Here is a 19630-nt window from a genome sequence, read left to right as displayed (position 1 = left end):
AACCCACACTTTATTCAAATTTCAACCCACAAACATTTCATTACAGAGACCCTGCAAAGAGACACTGTTGACCACTGAGAGACAGTGGTTCAGCTGCTCTGTCCCTCTTCCTCTCCTGTCTGCTCCAGAGCTGGGCCCAGATGCTAGAGCAGTCCTCTATGAGGTTTAGCTACAAGTGAAGTGCTGGACAGCTCCTGGGCCAGCATCAGCAGGGAGGGGCCTCCGGTGCAGGTACCAGGACCACAGGTCTTGTTGCCTCTCATTCTGAGTCAGGGTCAATAAACCACATGGACTTGTTGATTGCATGGTGTTTTTACTTTGGCTGATTGGGGTGAAGTGTTGTACACTCCATAGAGCCACCCAAGGGTGGAGAGAAACAGACAGACAGGTCCTTTAGAAAGAGAGACAGTCCAGCGGATTAAGAGGCTGATTGGCTGAAACAGGGATTAAAATGAGCTGCTGATCAGCACTTCACTGGACTTCAGATTTACAAGGATATCGGGTTAACTCAGTGGCAAAATACAACAGACAGACAGACAGACAGGACTGAAGAGGAAGGACAAGAGGAAGAGCACTACAGAGGAAACAAAGACCAACACATCAAGAGCTGGTACTGACACAGTCACACTACAGCTGGTACTGAATGCAACATGAACTAAGGATTATAGATGATAATTAGAAGCGGGCAAAATCCACATATTTATTAGTAGAGTTACAGCACAGATCCTTGAGGTCAAATAGTTCTCCAAGTGAAAGTTGTTTAGTTTCATTTTTACTTGACAGATGTAAAAAAAATAATAATAATAAATAAAAACTGCAGAATAAAAAAGTAGCCTACATTTTGATGTCAACGTATTGTTGTATTATTCCACAGTACGTAATGACTCTGTCAGCAATCTGACTGTATAATCTGTGGATAATATAACTGTAGAAAATGACACAAAGACATCAAACACCAAAGGAATCTTTCTTCATTTCTAAACCATTTGAAAGGAGCTTCAGATCAGACCAAGGTCTCTGGTGAAGAATCTTCTTGTTTTCCTCAATCCTGTGGTGAGCACAGTGTGGTCTATCACATTTTAAAATATCCTCTGATTGAAAGCCTTGCTTCCAAGTAAGAGTAAGTCACAGAAATATAGTGGAGGTAAAAACAAAACAAAAATCAACTGTTGGAGCCATAATGTAATTTTCATGTTTGACCACTAGGTGGGGCATGACTACAGGAAAAGCATTTTGGTAAGACACAGGTGATGAGCAGCAGCTGTCTTTGTCTTTGACTGTTGTCAGTGTGACAGTGTTTGAACCAACAGAAACATTTAAAAATATTTTTTAAAAACCTTGCCTGTGAAGACCTGTGGACTGGACTGTGTTTGACCTGTGCTCAGGTGAAACAGCATTCAAAGCAATCATCGTAGGCTACTGAACCCTGGACACTGGATACTGTCTTGCACCGAACACGTGTCCCAACAAGTTCTCCCTGTTAGCTCTCAGTGGAAAAACAAATGTATTAGTGCTTAAAGGAAAAGACTGCACATCTACATTTGTCTTCAATGTAGTGGAGTGAAACGTCAAGAACAGATGCTTGAAAGCTACAGTAACACAGGACTCAAGTAACTCTACAACTGTGTGGATACTAATTATTTATCCAGATAATAATTGTTACAGATCATTTACATCAACGTGTGTGTGCTTCTTCCTGAAGTCAGTCTCTGCTTCTGTTGACAGTTCTGATGTGAGTGTGTCTCTCTGTCTCTCAGATGTCTGTGCTCACAGTGTCGGTGGTCCTGGTTGGTCTGTACATTGTGTGTCGTTGTGTAATTCCCTGGTTGGTTCAGTCTAACTCCACTCTAGCTCTGCTGTGGTACGACTTCCTGTTGGAGATGACCCTTGACTTTCTGACACGAAAAACACGTCCTCAGGTGACCTCTGAATAGTGTTGACCTAATTTGTCCCTCTGTCCCTCTCTGGCTGTCTGATCTGTGTCTCTCTATGACCTGTCTGTCTCTCTGATGTGTCCCTCTGTCTGTGGGACCTGTCTCGCTGACACCTGTCCCTCTCCTCCTTGCTGTCTGACCTGTCTGTCTCTCAGCGCCTCCTGCAGGCCGTCATTATAAATGCAGTCAGAGGAGATCCAGACAGTGTCATTAGAGCCATTGACCACTTCTGTAAACACTCAGAGTGGGCGATGAACGTAGGAGACGAGAAAGGTACACACACACACACACACTAACAAATATGTATATGGATGTGTGTATTCTGTTAACCACATGTCATTCTGTCTCCCAGGAGCCATCTTGGATTCAATTGTCATGGAGACATCTCCATCCACTGTGCTGGAGTTGGGGACGTACTGTGGTTACTCTGCTGTCCGCATCGCCAGGCTGTTGTCCCCAGCAACAAGGCTGATCAGTGTGGAGATGAACCCCGAGTATGTCTGCGTGGCACGACAGGTCGTCCATCATGCAGGCATGCAGGACAAGGTCAGAGGTCAGGGGTCATCACTCTCTAAATAAACCTAACCCTAACAAACATGATCCAGGAATTAGCCAGAACCACAGCATCAAACGGGAAGCAATGAGGACACATGAAAAAGTTGTAGTCAATGAGGACATAGAGTCATGTCGGCTTGTAGGTCCAGTGTGTTGAATGGGGGTAAAACCGTGATATCTAGTGTTCAGATTCCAGTCATTCACTCGCTCACACTCACCCCTCCTGTTGGCAAAATGACGGTGGCCTTTCCACGACTGGGAGTATTTCAGGAGCATGGAGCGATGAAGTGAAGATCTAAACCATTTTACCATATGTCTGCTGTTTCCTCCTCCTTCTTTCCACGAAACACGCTCTCTGGCTGGCTGGATTTTCAGTTCAGGCTGCCGTACAAACATGGCGGAGCAAGATGGTGACACCATGTGTATATATAGAGAGCCTAAGCGGAAGCAGGAAGTAACGGTCACCATGGGACCTCAACTCTGAAAAACTATCCATGCAAGTGAACGGGACTGAAAGTTTTATTTCGTGATCCGTTTGAATGAGAAAAAAATATGACCTCTACTGTTTAAAACATCACGGTTCATGAAGAGAAATCAGCAGTTTATCGTAAAACTATTGTAGAATAAAATTCGGAAGAATCTGTAACCAAAAAGACTACAGGTCGCGTAGGTGACGTCACACACCAAATGCCGCCCTTTCCCGTGTCATTTTTTGTGGGACACCAGATCTGTAGTCCGTAGAGCGTTGTCACACAAAATACATTCTGCCGTTGCCGTTTTACGATAAACTGCTTTTTTCCCCGGATGAAACGTGATGTTTTAAACAGGCAGAGGTCATATTTTTTTCTCATGGCACAATTCAATCGGATCACGAAATAAAACTTTCAGTCCCGTTCACTTGCATGGATAGTTTTTCAGAGTTGAGGTCCCATGGCGACATTACTTCCTGCTTCCGCTTAGGCTCTCTATAAAAGAAGAATTATAAGGCTACAAAACCAAACAAATTTTATTTTATAGCGATTATACACAAATATATTCATGGTAGTATATTCAGATTTTGTTAATAACCAATTATTACACACTGCACCTTTAAAGGGACCCTCGTAGAACCTTACTGATGTCACTCTCACAGGTGTGTATTCTGGAAGGCCAGTCAGCTGACCTCATTCCCAAGATGGCCGAGACGTTTGGGATCCAGACGTTTGACTTTGTTTTCCTTGACCACTGGAAGGACAGCTATCTGCCGGACATCAGATTGCTGGAGGTAATGACCTCTAACCTCTGGCCCCTTGGCCCACTATATGTACTGACCTTTGACCTTTAACCCCTAACCCCACCTTTGCAGGACTGCAATCTTCTGGCCCGGGGGTCGGTGGTCCTGGCTGATAATGTGGTTTGTCCAGGAGCTCCAGACTATGTGAACTACATCAGATCCAACCAGAATTACAGGAGCAGGTTCTACCAAGCTCACCTTGAATACACCAGGGTCCTGGATGGACTAGAGAGGTCCGAGTACCTGGGGCACGGACATGGTGCCAAACAGGTAGATGAGGAGAGAGACAGATAGAGACAGACAAAAAATAAACTATTTATATCTTGAATTTATATAAGGATAAAGTCCAGCTGCAGTATGAACATACTGACTGTTGTCAGGAAGAGAAACAAAATAAACTCTGTGCTAAATGTTGAGTGAGTCTGTTTGAAGTATCACAGATGACCTGATTCTATTATCTCTCCATGTGTTAGTGACAGCTACTCTGTGCTCTGATTTGAATTGAACAAAAGTACATTTATCAGATTGTAATTGATATTTTGATATGTTTGATAGTTACTTATCATCAGTGAGTGTTAATAACACTGCACCTTACGATAAAGGTATCTGATCTGTCATGCCAATAAAGTTTATTTAAATCCGATAAACACTTCTTCAAAGGCTCATAGATTTTGGGAACAGTGCTTGTGATCTGACAGACCTGGGTCATGCTGCACATTTAAAAAAAGAAAGAAAAGAAAAAAGGGGGGGATGCTTTGGTGTGCTTAAATTATCAAGGTCTCACCAAAGCCTGTTTCCACAAGTGTCTACAAACTCTGCCTGCTGGGCTGCTTCCAGCCATGTTCTCATTCATTATCTTCTTCTGCCATGGGAGTCCAAGGCATTCTCCTGGAACTGCTTGGTACAAAGTTTTGAAAATTGTCGCAATGAGTGAGGACTCTCCCATGATCCTTTTCACCAAGCATCACGACTTTTCCCTAACACACAACATTTTAGGCAAATCCGCCTATCACCATAATCCCTGTAGTCATAGCAGTGGGTTCATTACTTTTAATCAGCGGTGCATGTTGTTTTGAGATCAGCGGGGCAGAGACGTGAGCTGCTCAAAGAACACAATGGAGCTGAATGGTACAGGTCCTCCTATTCCATTCTATTATATTCTAAATTCCCTCATCACTCAATACAAATACACAATCAAACAACTACAAAACGCTCTGGTGGACAAGTTGTGACCTGCACATTCACCACGCTATGAGATAATCATGTAACATTATGAGACAGAGTTGTTTTTCGAGGTAAACGGATAACCAGTACTACATTCCAGACAGTGCTTCTGGGCGGAGTGATTAAGTGCAAGTACTTCTTGCTTTATGTGTCATAATGTTACATAATTATTCATGATTATTTCATAGCGTGACGAATGTGCAGGTCACAACTTGTCCACCAGAGTGTTTTGTAGTTGTTGGATTGTGTATTTGATGAGTTCAATAAGGGACAGGGGACATGTACTGTTCACCTCTGTTGTGTTCACTGAGCAGCTCACGTCTCTGCCCCGCTGATCTCAAAACAACATGCACCGATAATTAAATGGTAAATGTACTTGCACCTATATAGCGCTTTTCTAGTTTCTTGGACCACTCAAAGTGCTTTACACTGTAGGTCACAATCACCCTTCACACACACATTCATACAGCGCTAGGCACAGCGCAGGAAACTAACCATTCACACACAAAGGTATTTAACCTACTGCTATGACTATAGGATTATGGCAAAAGGCAAATTTGCCAAAATGTTGAGCTATCCCTTTGGATAAAATACAGGTCATCAGCTGGTTTCACTCGAATATATTGATGATCATTGATGATAAAGATGATCACACACTGACCAGTGAGTTGGGAAAGGTCAGTAAAAAGTCAAGGGGTTTTATTACAGAAAACATACAAGTTCTAATGAGTTTGTTCACTACAGATTTTTCATATCAAATAAATTGAAGAAAATCTGCTCAAAGGCTCCTCCCCCCAGCTCAAAAGGCCTGTGAATGGCTGGTGAATCGGTTGTTTGAGCATAGTTCATCACAATATCTACTTTCTGTTTCTATAGTCCTGTCCAACAGTCAGTTGGCTGTCTCTGCTGTCACTCTGACTGTTTGGAGTTGAAAATCTTAGCCAGCAGGGAGACATTTGATTGGCTCTTTTGCTGTATGAGGCGGGCCTTGTCCTGGTGTTTCTTGGCAACCGTGTCTTTCTTCCTCTTCTTCATCTGGATCTCCTCTTCTGTCTGACGCTGAGTGAAATCCCACGTCTTCTCGTCCACCTGATGGAGACACGCATGTTTTACAACCAACATAAGCACATATGTTTCACAGGTGTGTTTTGATTCTGACTTTACACGTGCTGAAGCTGCAGACAGATTCAGGTGAGAGGATGTGGGAGGTTTAGAGTTTACCTGTTGTCCATCTCTCTGTCTCTTCTTCTTCAGTTTATCCATGTGAGCGCTCTTCTCCACATTGTTCAGGTAAAAGTTTGTTTCTCTCTTTGCTTGAGAAACTTCGGTCCTGAGCCTCTGCTGCAGAACCGTCTGCTCATAGGCCAGTCGCTCACTCAGGTGAGTCCACTGGAACCTGTGCAGGTACTACAGACGGACAGACAGGCAGATTTAGTGTGACAGTGATTTAAAGTGGTCTGTCTGTCTGTCCTTCTTCAAGGATGATGTCACATGTTGCCGGGTGGGGTAACACTTTACTTGAATAGGTATTCATAAAATTGACATAAAACTGTCATAACCATGACAAAACAGCTGTCATAAACATCAATGAATACTTATGACAGCTGTCGTTAAGTGTCATTTGGTAAGTTATGTCACTTTGATGCAAAGTTGACATTGTTTGAGATGTCCTTGTTATGAGAACTTGACATAATTTTTAAAGTTTGGCAATTAGGTCTGCTATGACAGTTTAAATTGTCTTTATGTCAAGTTATGACAGTGTTATGTCAATCTTATGAATACCTATTCAAGTAAAGTGTTACCCCGGGGGGACTGTACCTTGATGCTCCAGAGGTCCGAGAAGAAGCGTTGGCGTTTCTTGGTTCCCATCGGTGTGTTGTGGAGAGATGCCGCCACTCTCTTCGCCACTCGCTTATCTCTGAACTCCACCCATCCTTCAGTGAAGTCACACCTCCTCAGACCGGACTTCTTCTTCCTCAGCCTCACCTGCTGGTCTGAGGGAGGAGAGAGGAAACTGTGAAACTCCTTGGGGCAGATAAATATATCAGTGGCCCTGTCCCAATATGCACACTCGATCACACTTACACACTTGGGCGCTTGGCGTGTGCGTTCATGGGCTTAGTGTCAGTGCGCAAGTGTGTCCCGTTTCTCCAACGACTGAAAGTGCAGCGCGCTTGATTTGCACTTTACCCACACTTAAAGTAAGACCGCATCCGAGCGGTATTTGGCCAAGTATAAATCCCACAATGCACCACGGTGAAGTCCGCCGTCACCAGGAGCCACAAGCCACATTTAGGAAATGTGATTGAATTAATCTCAATAAAATGAAATTAACTTTCTATCTCAGAATTATGACTTTTTAATGTCATATTTTATATTCATCATGCTCTGTTCATGTTTTTATTTTTTTCGTTTTTCTTGTTTGTTTTATTTACTTACGGAATTGGGCTTACACATTTGGATACCTTTTGGAGTAGATGAGACTGTGATCCAGCAGCACTGTTTATTAAAGCTGTTGCTGTGCTATGTGTGTGTGTGTGTGTGTCGTAGTTGTGCTAGTGTGCGCAATGGCACAGGCTGCACTTGTCAAGTGTGTCCTTTTAAATCCCCCCCCACACGCTTGGCCACCATGCTTGCACACTATATGCAAATATACGTTCCGCCAGCAAAACGTCACCAAAGTGTGTGGTAACCAAGCGCACTGAGCCAAGTGTGGAGAAATGGGACAGAGTTAGTGTATCAGTGTGTGAATGTGTGTACACTTTTTACCTTCAGGTTGTAGAAATACTCGTCCAATCTCTCCGTACACCGACAGCATGTTCCTCAGGTGTTTGGGGCGGAGCCTCGGAGGAATGTGACCCAGGTAGATGATTCCTGGAACACATTTCCGGTCTGAACAGGAAGTCACCCCAACACCTTTCTGTTTGGTCGTCTTCTTCCTCCCATCAGCATCTTCATCATCACCACTGTCTGTAGCTGTTCCCTCCTCCTCTTCCTGCTCCTCATCCTCCTCTTCCTGCTCTTCATCCTCCTCTTCCTGCTCCTCCTCCTCCTCCTCCTGCTCCTCAACCTCCTCCTCCTCTGCCTCTCCTTGGGCTGCAGTCTTCATCTCCTCCTCGTCCTCTCTTTTCTCCATCTCCCTGCTCTTTGATCATTGAACAGAAACAGAGGAAACAAACTGAAGACATAGCAACAGAAGCATATGCCTGCCATATGAACCCGGACTAGATCTGAGTCTAGACCTGAATCCAGACAGAGTCTGACTTATGTCTTTCCTCCAGTTCAGTAAATAGATGTCAGATGAGTGTGTTTCTCTGAAGTGACTCAGATGATCAACACAGCACAGTCACAGGTATGGCTCTATCACTCTGCTTCTCTGTCTGTCCCAGTCACCTGTCTTTAGACTCAGTCCCAGTACCAGAGTCTCTGTCTTAGCCTTTATTCCAGACTCAATCCCTGTCCCCGAGTCAGTCCCAGGCCCAGATTCGGTCACAGTTCTACACGGTGTGCCTGTCCCAGTCTCAGTCCCAGTCTCTGTCTCAGTCCCAGAAGCTGAAGGTTTCATTGTGTTTTGAGGGCAGCGTCAGAGCTCACATGATGGATTTAGTAGATAAGTAGAAAGTGAAACTTAGCTGTGAAAGACTCAGACATCAGCTGCAGCAAGTTGTCTGTTGACTGACATTATTTGACGCTTAAAGTCTTTAGTTGGAATATAAAGGTGAGTAAAGAACATCAAAACAGCACTGACACTGACTCTGAATGAGTCCTTTCTTGTGTGCACTGTTAACGTCAACAAATGAAGCCTCACCAATACACAACCACAACTGACTAGTGTCTCACAATAACTTCAGATAAAGTATCCGTACTGACTTCTGATCTACTTCGTCATCATCGCTTCAGCAATTCCTTTTTTCCCGCCATATAAGGCCGTGACTAAAAGAATAGGAAATAAAAGCTCACCTCCAGTTTCACGTGGCGGCGTCGCGTCCAAATGACGACACGAAGCGACAAAACGAAAATCAGCTGATACACATCTTCAGCGCCTTCAAAATAAAACTTAGCTGAAATTAATTCATTCTTCTAGTGAAACGTTATCTCTCTATATACTGAGGCGCGTTTGCTTTTAGTTACTATTAAAATACAAAGTTATTGTATTCTATTGATTTGCAGGTTCTTTTCTATGATAACCCCAAATAAACATTTTCTTGTAGCCTAACTCTTTTCATTATATTACCATAGAGTAGGTAGGCTACGAACAAAGCAAAATTATCACTGCTGCTGCTTCTATCTAATACAACACAGAACAGGAAACTTTGTCATATTATTTCAACAGCAGGCAGGACTGAAATAGTGTCACAACACTAAGTTGAAGTTGTAAGCGACAATGTACTTATTCAACCAGAAAAATCTGACTTAATCATTTTTTAATCTTATATTTTAAAATTTCAGACTGCACAGCATTAAAAACGAGCATTAGAGTTATTGAGTGCTACAATTAAAGTTGAATGTCTTTAATTTTAGCACATTTTAAGCACATAATAGCACCGACTGAATGACTCATTACTAACATAACTTTATCAAAAGATAAATCATGAACTGAAATTACAAATCCATTGGATTGGATCTCGCGGCTATACAAAATTGAACAAAATTAAAGTCTTACTTTGAAAAGTAAAACCGGAAGTGCAGTCGGCTTGATTTGCTCTGTAGTGAAGGGCATTCTGGGATACCGGTCATGGCGCTATGTTTAGAAAGTGTTAGCGGATAGCAGGTAGGAGTGAAAATGCAGAGGGCGGTCTCCAGTTTGTCTCTCAGTTCCAGTGTCAGGTTCAAACTGGTCGGCGCTGGTTTCCAGTTCACCTCAGACCTGCTGCACCTTAAAGCGACACAACTCACCACAGGTAAAAGTCGTTTTTAGCCGCTGTTCCATCGAACTGCATGTCAAAATAAGTTCGGTTTTAATCTCCACAGGACTCCAGTCTAACTACTGCGTTTTAGTTTTCGGACACAAACAACTTTAAAGCAGAAGTAAGCGGAATGTTTGTGTTAATATAAGTCTTAAATAGTTATATCTTCCGACAGCAATATATAGAGTGTTTGGTCTGTCAGTCACTCTGCTCTGCTGTAAGCCGAGGAGAAAACTTTCCTTGTATCCTACAACCTTTATCCAATGAGGAGAGAGAACGGCATAAAGGGGCGGTCCTCTCTGTGTGTGTGCAGCCCAAGGGGGCAGTTGTCGGTCTGAGAAGTGAAGCTCACTTCCGCGTTCAAAAAACTGCAATCCCCCCGGCTTCCTCTGGGGGCTGGTGTCAGAAGGGAGCATTCTCCATAGCCCCCCATGTTAAAATTGCTGACTTTACATCCTCAATAAACATGTTAACTCTTTCGCGACCACACTAATTCCTCAGCACATCCGCTCAGGACCACATGTTTTTGGCTATTTGTTTACCTTTTATCTCACGTCGAACCGAACTCTGTACATCACCTAGAAACAAACGGTCTTCACGTGGTTGAAGAGTGACTTTCCAACGTCCACCTCGAAAAAACGGCGAGTTTTTCCGCCGTTTCGTTCGTGAGTACGAAGTAGAAGAAGAGAGCTGGGTTTCTCCAAAAACGGAGCTCCCGCTCTAGTTTCAGAGAAAAACGCACTTTTGTGTCAAGTGGCAATCGGCTCATTTCACCGGTACTCTGCAGTGTGGCATGTCTCCCAAATCATTTCTACGGCTAAATAAGTATTTTTGTAGGCAAATCTACATCCAGTGGGGGGCGCTAACGTTACACAAATGGGTCGAATGACACAATACTCAAATGACATTGCTGAAGTGCAAGATCGAGAAACACAACAATACCAACAGCCAACAAAACGGCAAGTTTATTTGGAGATCAAATACATGAATGAATGAATGAACAAACAAACAAATAAATAAATAAATAAAAATATATACTCTCTCTCTATCTATATAAATAAATAAATAAATAAATAAATAGCTACATAGCCTGTGCAAAAATAAAATAAATAGAGTACAAAACTGGGTGTAGCCTGTAACTATCATCTCATGTAGCTTTATGTAGCAACCATATAATTATGCAACACAACACCTCCTACACATAGTTTTCCCTGCTGTGATAGGCTGTATAGCATTCCACAGGATGGAGAGGAACATTGCAGGCCTTACAGTGGAACCTTGTTTCTTTTCGCTGCCCTCTCCTATCACAGACTCTGCATCTGCGGGTGGGATTTTTTCTTCTGGGTGTGGGTGGGAACTTCACCAGCTCGTGCCCAGCAATGCGTGCTTCCAGCCTGCTTGTAGGATCCCTACGAGCCATCTGCTCTGCCCTCTGCCTCGCAGGCTGCGCCACCTCATCCTCATCTGCCACACCACCCACCTGTTGTTACGATGCCATGTAAAGCCCTTTGAGACAAACTGTTTGTAAAAACGGGCTATACAAATAAAATTGCCTTGCCTTGCCTTGCCTCCTCCTGAGGGCTGGTCCAAGCCTCGATCACGCTTGTGATGAATGACATGAGTACCTTGTATTTCCCCCCAGGATGCTTTGATCTGTAAATGACAAAGGCGTTGAAAACACATATTTGAAATAAATAAAACACAAACTTCCTCGTCCATTTTGCACCCCTCCTAGTGAATGGGTAGTACCCAATGTTCTGGTCTAGGCGGTCTACACCGTTCATGTTGCAGTTATAATCAATAACACAGGAAGGCTTTTGAACCAGAAGCCGCTGCCCTCCCCTTTGCCAAATGTGAATGGACTCTTTTGTATCCCTGTGCATGGTGGAAATCATTTTAACTATTTTTTTTATCTCTCCAGGCTAGCACCATCACCCTGTCATTGCACCTTGCCACTGTCTCACCCAACTTCAGCTCAGAGTTAGTTATATTCTCAATAATGTCTGGTCCGCCTCTGCTTTTTCTCAATGTACCACAGGTGTGAGTTTTCAACCTCAACAGTTCCTCACTTAGACCTACTGAATTGTACAGATTATCCATGTATAATTTGTATCCATGGTCTGCCAGCTGATCTAATAGGGCTACAACTGTCTCACCCAGCGCTCCTGAAACCCCGCAGTATGGCCTCATGTTGTAGCAGTATCCCGTCTCAGAATCACACAAAATGTATGACTTGATTCCATACTTCACTGGCTTCATTGGGTTGTAGACCCGAAAGGCCAGGCGTCCCCTCCACAAAAGCATCCCTTCATCTATAGCAATGTTCTGAGCCGGCTGATACAATTCCTTAAATTTGGACAGAACCAAATCTAATACAGGGCGTACTTTGTGCAGCTTGTCTTGTGTGTTAGGGTTGCTGTTGTCACTGAAGTGCATGAAGCGCATGATAAGCTCAAACCTTCTTCTAGACATGCGTTTACTAAATATGGGGGTTGACAGCAGTTCATCAGTGGACCAATACATTCTTAGGTTAGGTTTACGGATGATACCGGTAAGAAAGTGGAGCCCAAGAAAAACCTTCATTTCATGCACCGTGACAGGTTTCCATGACTTGATGTGGCTGTGAGGCATGTGTTGGGTTACCGAAGATATTGTTTGTTGTGCATAAATGATGGTCTGCTCAACAATACTCTCGAGGAGCTCAGGTGTGAAGAACAGCTCTACAAAGTCCACCGGCTCTTCAGACTGTAGTGCTGCCGCTGCTCCTTTGGGTCCCGGGGTTGCTGTGAAGGTGAAGTCTTCAGGCTGCCAACCATCTTCGTGCCATTTAGTAGCCCGGGCTTTCACAGAATGACTGCCTTGTCGCTTGCCACGGCCTCTTTGCATGCCACGTCCTGTAAATTACAGAAGTATCTAATTACACATCTTGCGTCTATGTTCTTTTTTCATATGCAGAAAAATATTTTGTCCTCACCTCTCTCTGTGTCAGGAGAAGGAGAGTGTGACTCCCCTGGGATACCCAAAGCTTCACTGCCCCCCCCCTGTTGTTGGGAGTGGAGCTGGGCGTCTCCCGACACTGCCATCCCCTCTTTGCAGTTCCTGCAAATTGTCACCCCCGCCATCATCAGATTTGGCACTGTCTGTGGATTAATCAGTGACAGATAGATGGATGTACAGAGAGAGAGAGAGAGAGAGAGAGAGAGAGAGAGAGAGACACACAGACAGACAGACAGACAGACTTCAGACCATGACAACTAGATCAGTCTTCACCTCAGAGGAAAAAGGGTAAATGTAGCTACCTGTTGCTGAGTCCAGGTTCATGGACACTGCCTGTGGCAGATCACGAGAGGACCCCTGGCCTCCAACTGTGGGAGATACATTGACAGAGAGAGACAGACAAAGGTTTCCCATCAATACAGAATATAGACTATATAATGTCTCCTATGTGGTAGTGTACAAAAAGTGCTTTTGTGGGCATAACATCAAGTGTCAAAAGTAGCCTACATGTAGGATAGGTAAATTAGAATCAATCAACTTTTCAGAGTCAGAAAAACTTACATTTAGCTACTAGGCTGGATAAGAATAAAACCACAAAGAGGAAAATCATTCATGTGGTAAATAATGTATGCTTGAATTCTTACCACGAGCAGAAACAGGCTTTGGTGGCAAATCCTCCTCAGACTGGGTGTCAGACGTCCCTGAGTGTGAAATCACACGATAAAATCAATTTACTACTAACAGTTAGTAGGCTACTAGGTCTCTGCAACTACCTACTACTACTACTCCTACTACTACTACTACTACTACTACTACTACTACTACTACTACTACTACTACTACTACTACTACTACTACTACTACTACTACTAATAATAATAATAATAATAATAATAATAATAATAATAATAATAATAATAATAATAACAACAACAACTTGGTTGCAATGATTTTTCCGGTAATTTTGATGGATAGGCTTAGGTTTATCTATGGAAATGTTGCTAACATTACCTGGTTGCCACTCCGATTCAGATTCCACTGCCGAAGTTGACTGTGACGATGCGGGGCTGTCAGCCTTTGAAGCTCCCGACATGAAAGGCACCTCCGCCTGCTCTTCATCCCCATCACCGTCAATTTCGTCGTCAGTCTCATTCAATAATTTGTGTTTGACAAGAAATTTTAACGATTCCTCCAACGTTCTCTGGTGAAAACGAGATTCCACCTTCTTCTTTTCTATTTTTCTTTGTCTTTTCCTTTTCATCGTACTATCACCACCAGAGAAACAACAATCACAAAACTCCGGAAATGGGAAGGAGCTGTCAAATCTAAATCTCATCTGATTTGAGGTAACCTGACCCTTTCATCCAATCCCGTACGATCACGAGCGGCGTTGACCACCAATTGCTGAGGGGGAGTTGCTGTTGCTGTTTATAAAGGCGGAGCTGCTTGTGTTGTAGCCGTGACTGTTAGGTTGTAGCGGACAGCCGTACAGCGCGTCCCCAGAGCAGCATTGAAGGAGACCGATTACTCCGACAAAACCAAGATCACACAGTTTATAAAAAACATTATGTTTTGATTGTAGTTTAAAACAGTTTTACATATCAGAGGACTACCATATTCACACACAGGGTACCTGAGAGTGTCTATTATCGTAATCTGTAATAAAACCGTTTTGACGAGCTAACTCGTCAATGGTCGTGAACGTTCGGCAGGCTGTGACGAGTTTTTAATGGTCGCGAAAGAGTTAAAAGCCTGGTGTCAGAATGTTTTTTGGTCTCAATCGATAGTTTCTACCCCCGCACACACCCTGAGGGGGGTGGATTTTTTTTTTAACTCTCCCGTTTTACTATTTTTAGGTTAAAACTCTGGCCAATTAGGGCATGGAAACATTGAGTGACAGGTCCGGAGCGGCTGCTTCGAGGCCAGTGGGCGGGTTCTCGGCCGGCCAATCCAACATGGCGCTGTTCAGGCCGCCATATTTGAGTCACAAAAACGACTCCCCAAAACCAATGGGTGACGTCACGGATGCTACGTCCATTCTTTTTACAGTCTATGGTGCAGCCAAGGGATGCGCCTGAATGTGGTGACGTAGGGACGAGGGCGGGGACTGCTAACTCCATCGGCTGACAAGAAGTTAGCTAAAACGACCGGATCGCTTACTTCTGCAACAACAACATGTCTTCATCTCCTGCCCTGTCCTTTCATTTCCATGTCTTCCACTGAAAACACTGACCTGTTCCTGTGGAGTCTGTAGTCTCTATTATGTGAGTCAATTGTGTAACGTGTTTGGTGATGTTTTGTGTTGCAGATGCCGGTCTGTCCCAGCAGGAGGCAGAGGAGGTGCTGCAGGCTGTGAACGGTGGAGGTGGAGTGTCAGGCCCCATGACGGCTCTGGAGCTCCTGCAGAAAGAGGAGGAGATGAGGAGCATCGTGACTTTCTCCTCTCAGCTGGACCATGCTCTCGGAGGAGGATTTCCACTTGGGAAAATAACAGAAATCTGTGGAGCTCCAGGAGTTGGAAAAACACAGCTGTGGTCAGACACACACACACACACACACACACACACTAAAAGAGGTTTTACCTGAAAAAAAAAAACACAGTTCCATTGTTCGCTATAATATCATTTTTTCCAGCCCTTCATAGTGCAGGAAAACACAGTTTTTATTTGGACCTGACCAACTGCTGATCGGCGGGCGCTAACCCTGGACGGAGGAATACGTGAGTTGGTTAGGTCCAAATAAAAACTGCGTTTTTCCTGCACTTTGAAGGGCTGGAAAAAATTATATTATAGTGAACAATGGAACTGTGTATTTTTTTTCACGTAAAACCTCTTTTAGGCCGCGAAAATAGGCTGTTTCTTTGGGTCTGTTCACAACACTGTATGTTGTAAATCTCTGGGCAGGACTATGGGCTGGCGTTGCTAACGGGAGGAGTGCAGAGAGTCTTCTACTGCAATTAAAGTACTTAGGGGCTATTTGTAGATCATACAACCCCACTTTAAAAAAATGCTACTATCCCTTTAATCTGACATCTGTGACCATGTGACCTATGTGTTGCTCAGCCTGCAGCTGGCGGTGGACGTCCAGGTCCCTCAGTGCTTCGGGGGGGTGGAGGGTCAGGTGCTCTACATTGACACTGAAGGCACCTTCGTGCTGCAGAGAGTGGTGGACATGGCCACTGCTGCCGTCAGACACTGCTCCTTATTGGTTGAAGATGATGAGCAGCGCGATGCCATGACGACCTTCACCGTGGAGACCATCCTGTCCAACATCTTCATGGTAATGATAACAGGTTGTCATGGTAGCTGAAGTCACACCCAGGTGTTTCTGAGAGTGAGTCTGATTGCCCATCTGACCCTCAGGTGCGTTGCCATGACTATGTGGAGCTGCTAGCTGAGCTTCATCTGCTGAATGACTTCCTGTCAGAGCATCCACAGACCCGCCTCCTGGTGATTGACAGCGTGGCGTTTCCGTTCAGACTGTTTGACGATTTGTCACAGAGGACACGCCTCCTCCATAGCCTTGCCCAGCAACTCATTACCATGGCTACCAGACACAGTCTCGCCGTGGTCATCACCAACCACATGACCACACGGCTGCGGGGCGGCCAATCGCTGCTGGTTCCTGCCCTTGGGGAGAGCTGGGGCCACGCCCCCACAATCAGGCTCCACCTAGAGTGGGAGGACTCACGAAGACTTGCAACCATTTTTAAATCTCCAAGTCACATGGACACCTCCGTCCAATACCAGATTACCCCTGATGGATTCAGGGATGTCGACCAATCAGAGCAGCCACAGAGCAAACGGCCCCGGACAGATGCCAGCCAATCAGCTGTCAGCCAGCCAGATACCCGCTGCTGAATGGTCACAGTGTTTGTGTATTGATCTTCAGTGAAGAATGTGTAGGATGAATGAAAAGAATCTTCTTTACTTTCTCAGCTGCACATGTGAACATAAACATACTTGAATTATTATTATATAATATTATATAATTGTAAAAATGTATAGTTAATTTAGATGAATGTGCACTCGCAGTGGTGTTACAGGTGCAGGTTCTGTGCATGGAAGTCTGCCTTCACCATTTCCAAAGGATCCAAACCTCAGTCTGACCTGGGATCAGTGGGGTCCAGGTCCTGGACTGTGATGATGAAGCTTTTGTTTTAGATGGAAAAATAAAAAATCCTGCATGAAACATGGACAGTTGTAGTGCTGTTTTTACTGTGTTGCCACTACACTTCAGCCTCCAGTGGCTGAAATCAGTATTACAACAACAAACTCATGGACTATTCCCTTGTTTGAGAAGATAACTAACTTGGCGCTGATGTGTGTGGATGGGTGAAGGGTGAAGTGGTCAGTGAGACTAGAACAGATCCTGTTCTATCTGAATCAGGTTTTTATTCTCTAATTCATCAGTTAACAACATGTCAGACTGTTTGTAAAACCTTCACACGCTCGGACCAGACACAAGTTCACTTCAGTCTGTTCACACATGACGAGACATAGTGTTCAACATGGAGTATGATGGGTTCAGGTGACTGAGGACACTGCTCATGTGGTGGTTCCAAGACAGAGGAGGGAGACTGAGGGAGCCTTGATTTTAATGCCCTGTAAAATGATGACCTACAAAAGTTATTAGAATTTAATCGTACTTCTGTTATCCAGCTGGCTCACTACTTCGAGGCCACACCAGAGTCGTGTGCTGGTTCAAGAAGTGGAACTGGGGGCAGAGGCTAAGCTCCTGTGGATCAGTCAAGACAGCAGCTGTAGATCCATCATCCACCCAGTCGATCTCATCTCTATAACCAGTCCAGCGTCAAACAGAGGAGGGGCCATCCAATATGCTGGTCATACATAATATGTAAATAAATGTATTGATAAATACATTTAACAATCTATAACAATGTCTTTATTTATGCATTAATTAATTAATTAATCCTTACATGATTTTTTCATACACCTCATGTTATTCTGAGCAGTGATGACAAAGAGTAAAAGCATCAACACTGTCAGGAATCCTGCCGGATTAAAGAATATTTGTTCAATTAAAATGAAGCTTTTACTAGATTACTAGATAAAACCAGGTAAAGTCTTTTTTTCCAGTGATCTGATTGGTCAGTGTCGCCAGGTTTTGATCTGATCATCTGAAGTTAACCTGAGTCGGAGCAGGTTAGGTCAGCATTGGTTACCATGGTTAAAACAAGTGAACCAGGCTAACAAGCAAACTACCATCACTGGATTGACAAGCCAGAGTTACATCAAATACTCTGATGACACTGTGATCATAGACACCACCAACTCACCAGGACAACTACAGACTGAGATGGACACTTTTGCAGGGTGGTGTAGGCAGAACTGCCTTGACCTCAACACCTCCAAAACAAAAGAACTGGTAATCGACTTCCGTAAAGCCCCCTCCACCACCCCCCCTCTGTCAGTCAACAACCAGCCAATCGAAAGGATCAATTCATACAGATATCTTGGGACCATAATCGACCATAAATTCACCTTTCATACAAACAGCGAAGCCATCTTTTCCAAGTGTCAGCAGCGTCTATTTTTTCTCAGTAAACTTCATAGACTTCAGGTTCATCAGTTAGTTTTAGTTGCTTTTTACAAATGTTTCATTGAATCAGTCATCACCTTCAACATAACAGCCTGGTTTGGTTCATTGTCCAACATACATCGCAATCCACTTAACAAAATCATAACCATGAGCAGTAAAATAATCGGACTGGCACAGGAACCACTTCACAGCATCTACAGCAGACAAGTTTTGTACCATCACATCATCAATCAGACTACTGAACAGCTGACTGTGCTAACTAGGGTGTGTGTGTGTGTGTGTGTGTGTGTGTGTGTGTGTGTGTGTGTGTGTGTGTGTGTGTGTGTGTGTGTGTGTGTGTGTGTGTGTGTGTGTGTGTGTGTGTGTGCGTGCGTGTGCGTCCTTCTCTCTTTTTAACATTTGTTTTGTATTTTTTAAAATCTTTTTAACATTTGTATTTATCTTGTTTAACTTGCACTGACACTTTTCCACAAATGAAGTTCCTAACGGAAAAATAAAGTCCTTTGAATTGAATTGAATAGAATTGAGAGTTAAACCTGAACTAAACTTAGTAAGGAGCTCCAGTCTTAATTTATTGACTCAACCTGGAAACTTGTTTATTGTTTATGATTTAGTGAATATTTACAGACTTCTATTCCCACCACAACAGATGCTGTTATCAACTCACAGAGGCAATTCTCTCTCTCTCTCTCTCTCTCTCTCTCTGTGTGTGTGTGTGTGTGTGTGTGTGTGTGTGTGTGTGTGAGAGAGAGAGAGAGAGAGAGAGAGAGAGAGAGAGAGAAGATCAAAGTGAGTTTAAACATCAGGTGTAACTACAGAACACCTGTTTAACACTCAAGTAGAGAGGCAGACAGGTTCAGAGACAGACAGGTAGCCTACCAGCTCAGGACTGATGAGTGATGACACCTCATCAGAGATCCTCTTTAACAGAGATGATCACCTCTGAATAACTAACTATAGTAATAAACTAAGATATGAGTCCTCACAGGGCGCGCGCGCACACACACACACACACACACACACACACACACACACACACACACACACACACACACACACACTAAACGTGATTGTCGTTAAACTGAACCGTGGTCCTCACAAAGATATATAGGCCTATCCAAACACACTCGCTGCACAATGTTAATGTGCATGTTTTAATTAGAGACAGAGAGAGAGTG

At 43.8% G+C, this 19630-nt stretch overlaps 3 protein-coding genes across 7 annotated transcripts; 2 read left to right on the top strand and 1 right to left on the bottom strand.

Annotated features, from left to right (window-relative positions):
- Nucleotides 1-501: 501 nt before the first annotated feature.
- On the top strand, nt 502-4253 carry comta (catechol-O-methyltransferase a). 4 transcript variants are annotated; one of them, XM_085783049.1, is made up of 6 exons: nt 502-610; nt 1758-1919; nt 2102-2207; nt 2287-2480; nt 3622-3753; nt 3835-4253. In XM_085783049.1, exons 2-6 carry the CDS (start codon nt 1758-1760, stop codon nt 4054-4056), a joined length of 816 nt encoding a protein of 271 aa, XP_085639175.1. In that variant the 5' UTR covers nt 502-610; the 3' UTR covers nt 4057-4253. The 4 variants fall into 4 exon arrangements, with proteins under 4 accessions (XP_085639175.1, XP_085639174.1, XP_085639176.1 ...); XM_085783048.1 differs by having other exon boundaries at nt 2090-2207; nt 3835-4236; XM_085783051.1 differs by having other exon boundaries at nt 519-610; nt 1758-1861; nt 2090-2207; nt 3835-4246.
- A 1415-nt stretch (nt 4254-5668) lies between these two features.
- On the bottom strand, nt 5669-8153 carry abt1 (activator of basal transcription 1). Of its 2 annotated transcripts, XM_085780735.1 has the most exons (5): nt 8057-8153; nt 7756-8017; nt 6805-6980; nt 6208-6393; nt 5669-6075 (listed from the first exon to the last, which is right to left on the bottom strand). In XM_085780735.1, exons 1-5 carry the CDS (start codon nt 8120-8122, stop codon nt 5896-5898), a joined length of 870 nt encoding a protein of 289 aa, XP_085636861.1. In that variant the 5' UTR covers nt 8123-8153; the 3' UTR covers nt 5669-5895. The 2 variants fall into 2 exon arrangements, with proteins under 2 accessions (XP_085636861.1, XP_085636860.1); XM_085780734.1 differs by having other exon boundaries at nt 7756-8122.
- A 1532-nt stretch (nt 8154-9685) lies between these two features.
- Nucleotides 9686-16888, top strand: rad51c (RAD51 paralog C). The gene is made up of 4 exons (XM_085780733.1): nt 9686-9887; nt 15199-15424; nt 15953-16169; nt 16253-16888. Exons 1-4 carry the CDS (start codon nt 9770-9772, stop codon nt 16748-16750), a joined length of 1059 nt encoding a protein of 352 aa, XP_085636859.1. The 5' UTR covers nt 9686-9769; the 3' UTR covers nt 16751-16888.
- The last annotated feature ends 2742 nt before the right edge of the window (nt 16889-19630 follow it).

The sequence above is a fragment of the Trachurus japonicus genome, chromosome 7, assembly GCF_045865225.1.
Source record: "Trachurus japonicus isolate A0001 chromosome 7, Traja_1.0".
NCBI classification, from domain to species: Eukaryota; Metazoa; Chordata; class Actinopteri; order Carangiformes; family Carangidae; genus Trachurus; species Trachurus japonicus.
The sequence above is the reverse complement of the archived record's forward strand: the minus strand, read 5'-3'. Positions and strand labels throughout refer to the sequence as shown.

Coding starts and splice junctions, on each gene's coding strand:
- comta (XM_085783048.1), top strand. CDS start 1,758: ATGTCTGTGCTCACAGTGTCGGTGGTCCTGGTTGGTCTGTACATTGTG. Junction 2,481..3,621: donor ATGCAGGCATGCAGGACAAG/GTCAGAGGTCAG, acceptor TCACTCTCACAG/GTGTGTATTCTGGAAGGCCA. Junction 3,754..3,834: donor CGGACATCAGATTGCTGGAG/GTAATGACCTCT, acceptor CCACCTTTGCAG/GACTGCAATCTTCTGGCCCG.
- rad51c (XM_085780733.1), top strand. CDS start 9,770: ATGCAGAGGGCGGTCTCCAGTTTGTCTCTCAGTTCCAGTGTCAGGTTC. Junction 15,425..15,952: donor GTTGGAAAAACACAGCTGTG/GTCAGACACACA, acceptor TGTGTTGCTCAG/CCTGCAGCTGGCGGTGGACG. Junction 16,170..16,252: donor TCCTGTCCAACATCTTCATG/GTAATGATAACA, acceptor TCTGACCCTCAG/GTGCGTTGCCATGACTATGT.
- abt1 (XM_085780734.1), bottom strand. CDS start 8,122: ATGGAGAAAAGAGAGGACGAGGAGGAGATGAAGACTGCAGCCCAAGGA. Junction 6,981..7,755: donor AGTATTTCTACAACCTGAAG/GTAAAAAGTGTA, acceptor CTCCTCCCTCAG/ACCAGCAGGTGAGGCTGAGG. Junction 6,076..6,207: donor GACAGAGAGATGGACAACAG/GTAAACTCTAAA, acceptor TGTCTCCATCAG/GTGGACGAGAAGACGTGGGA.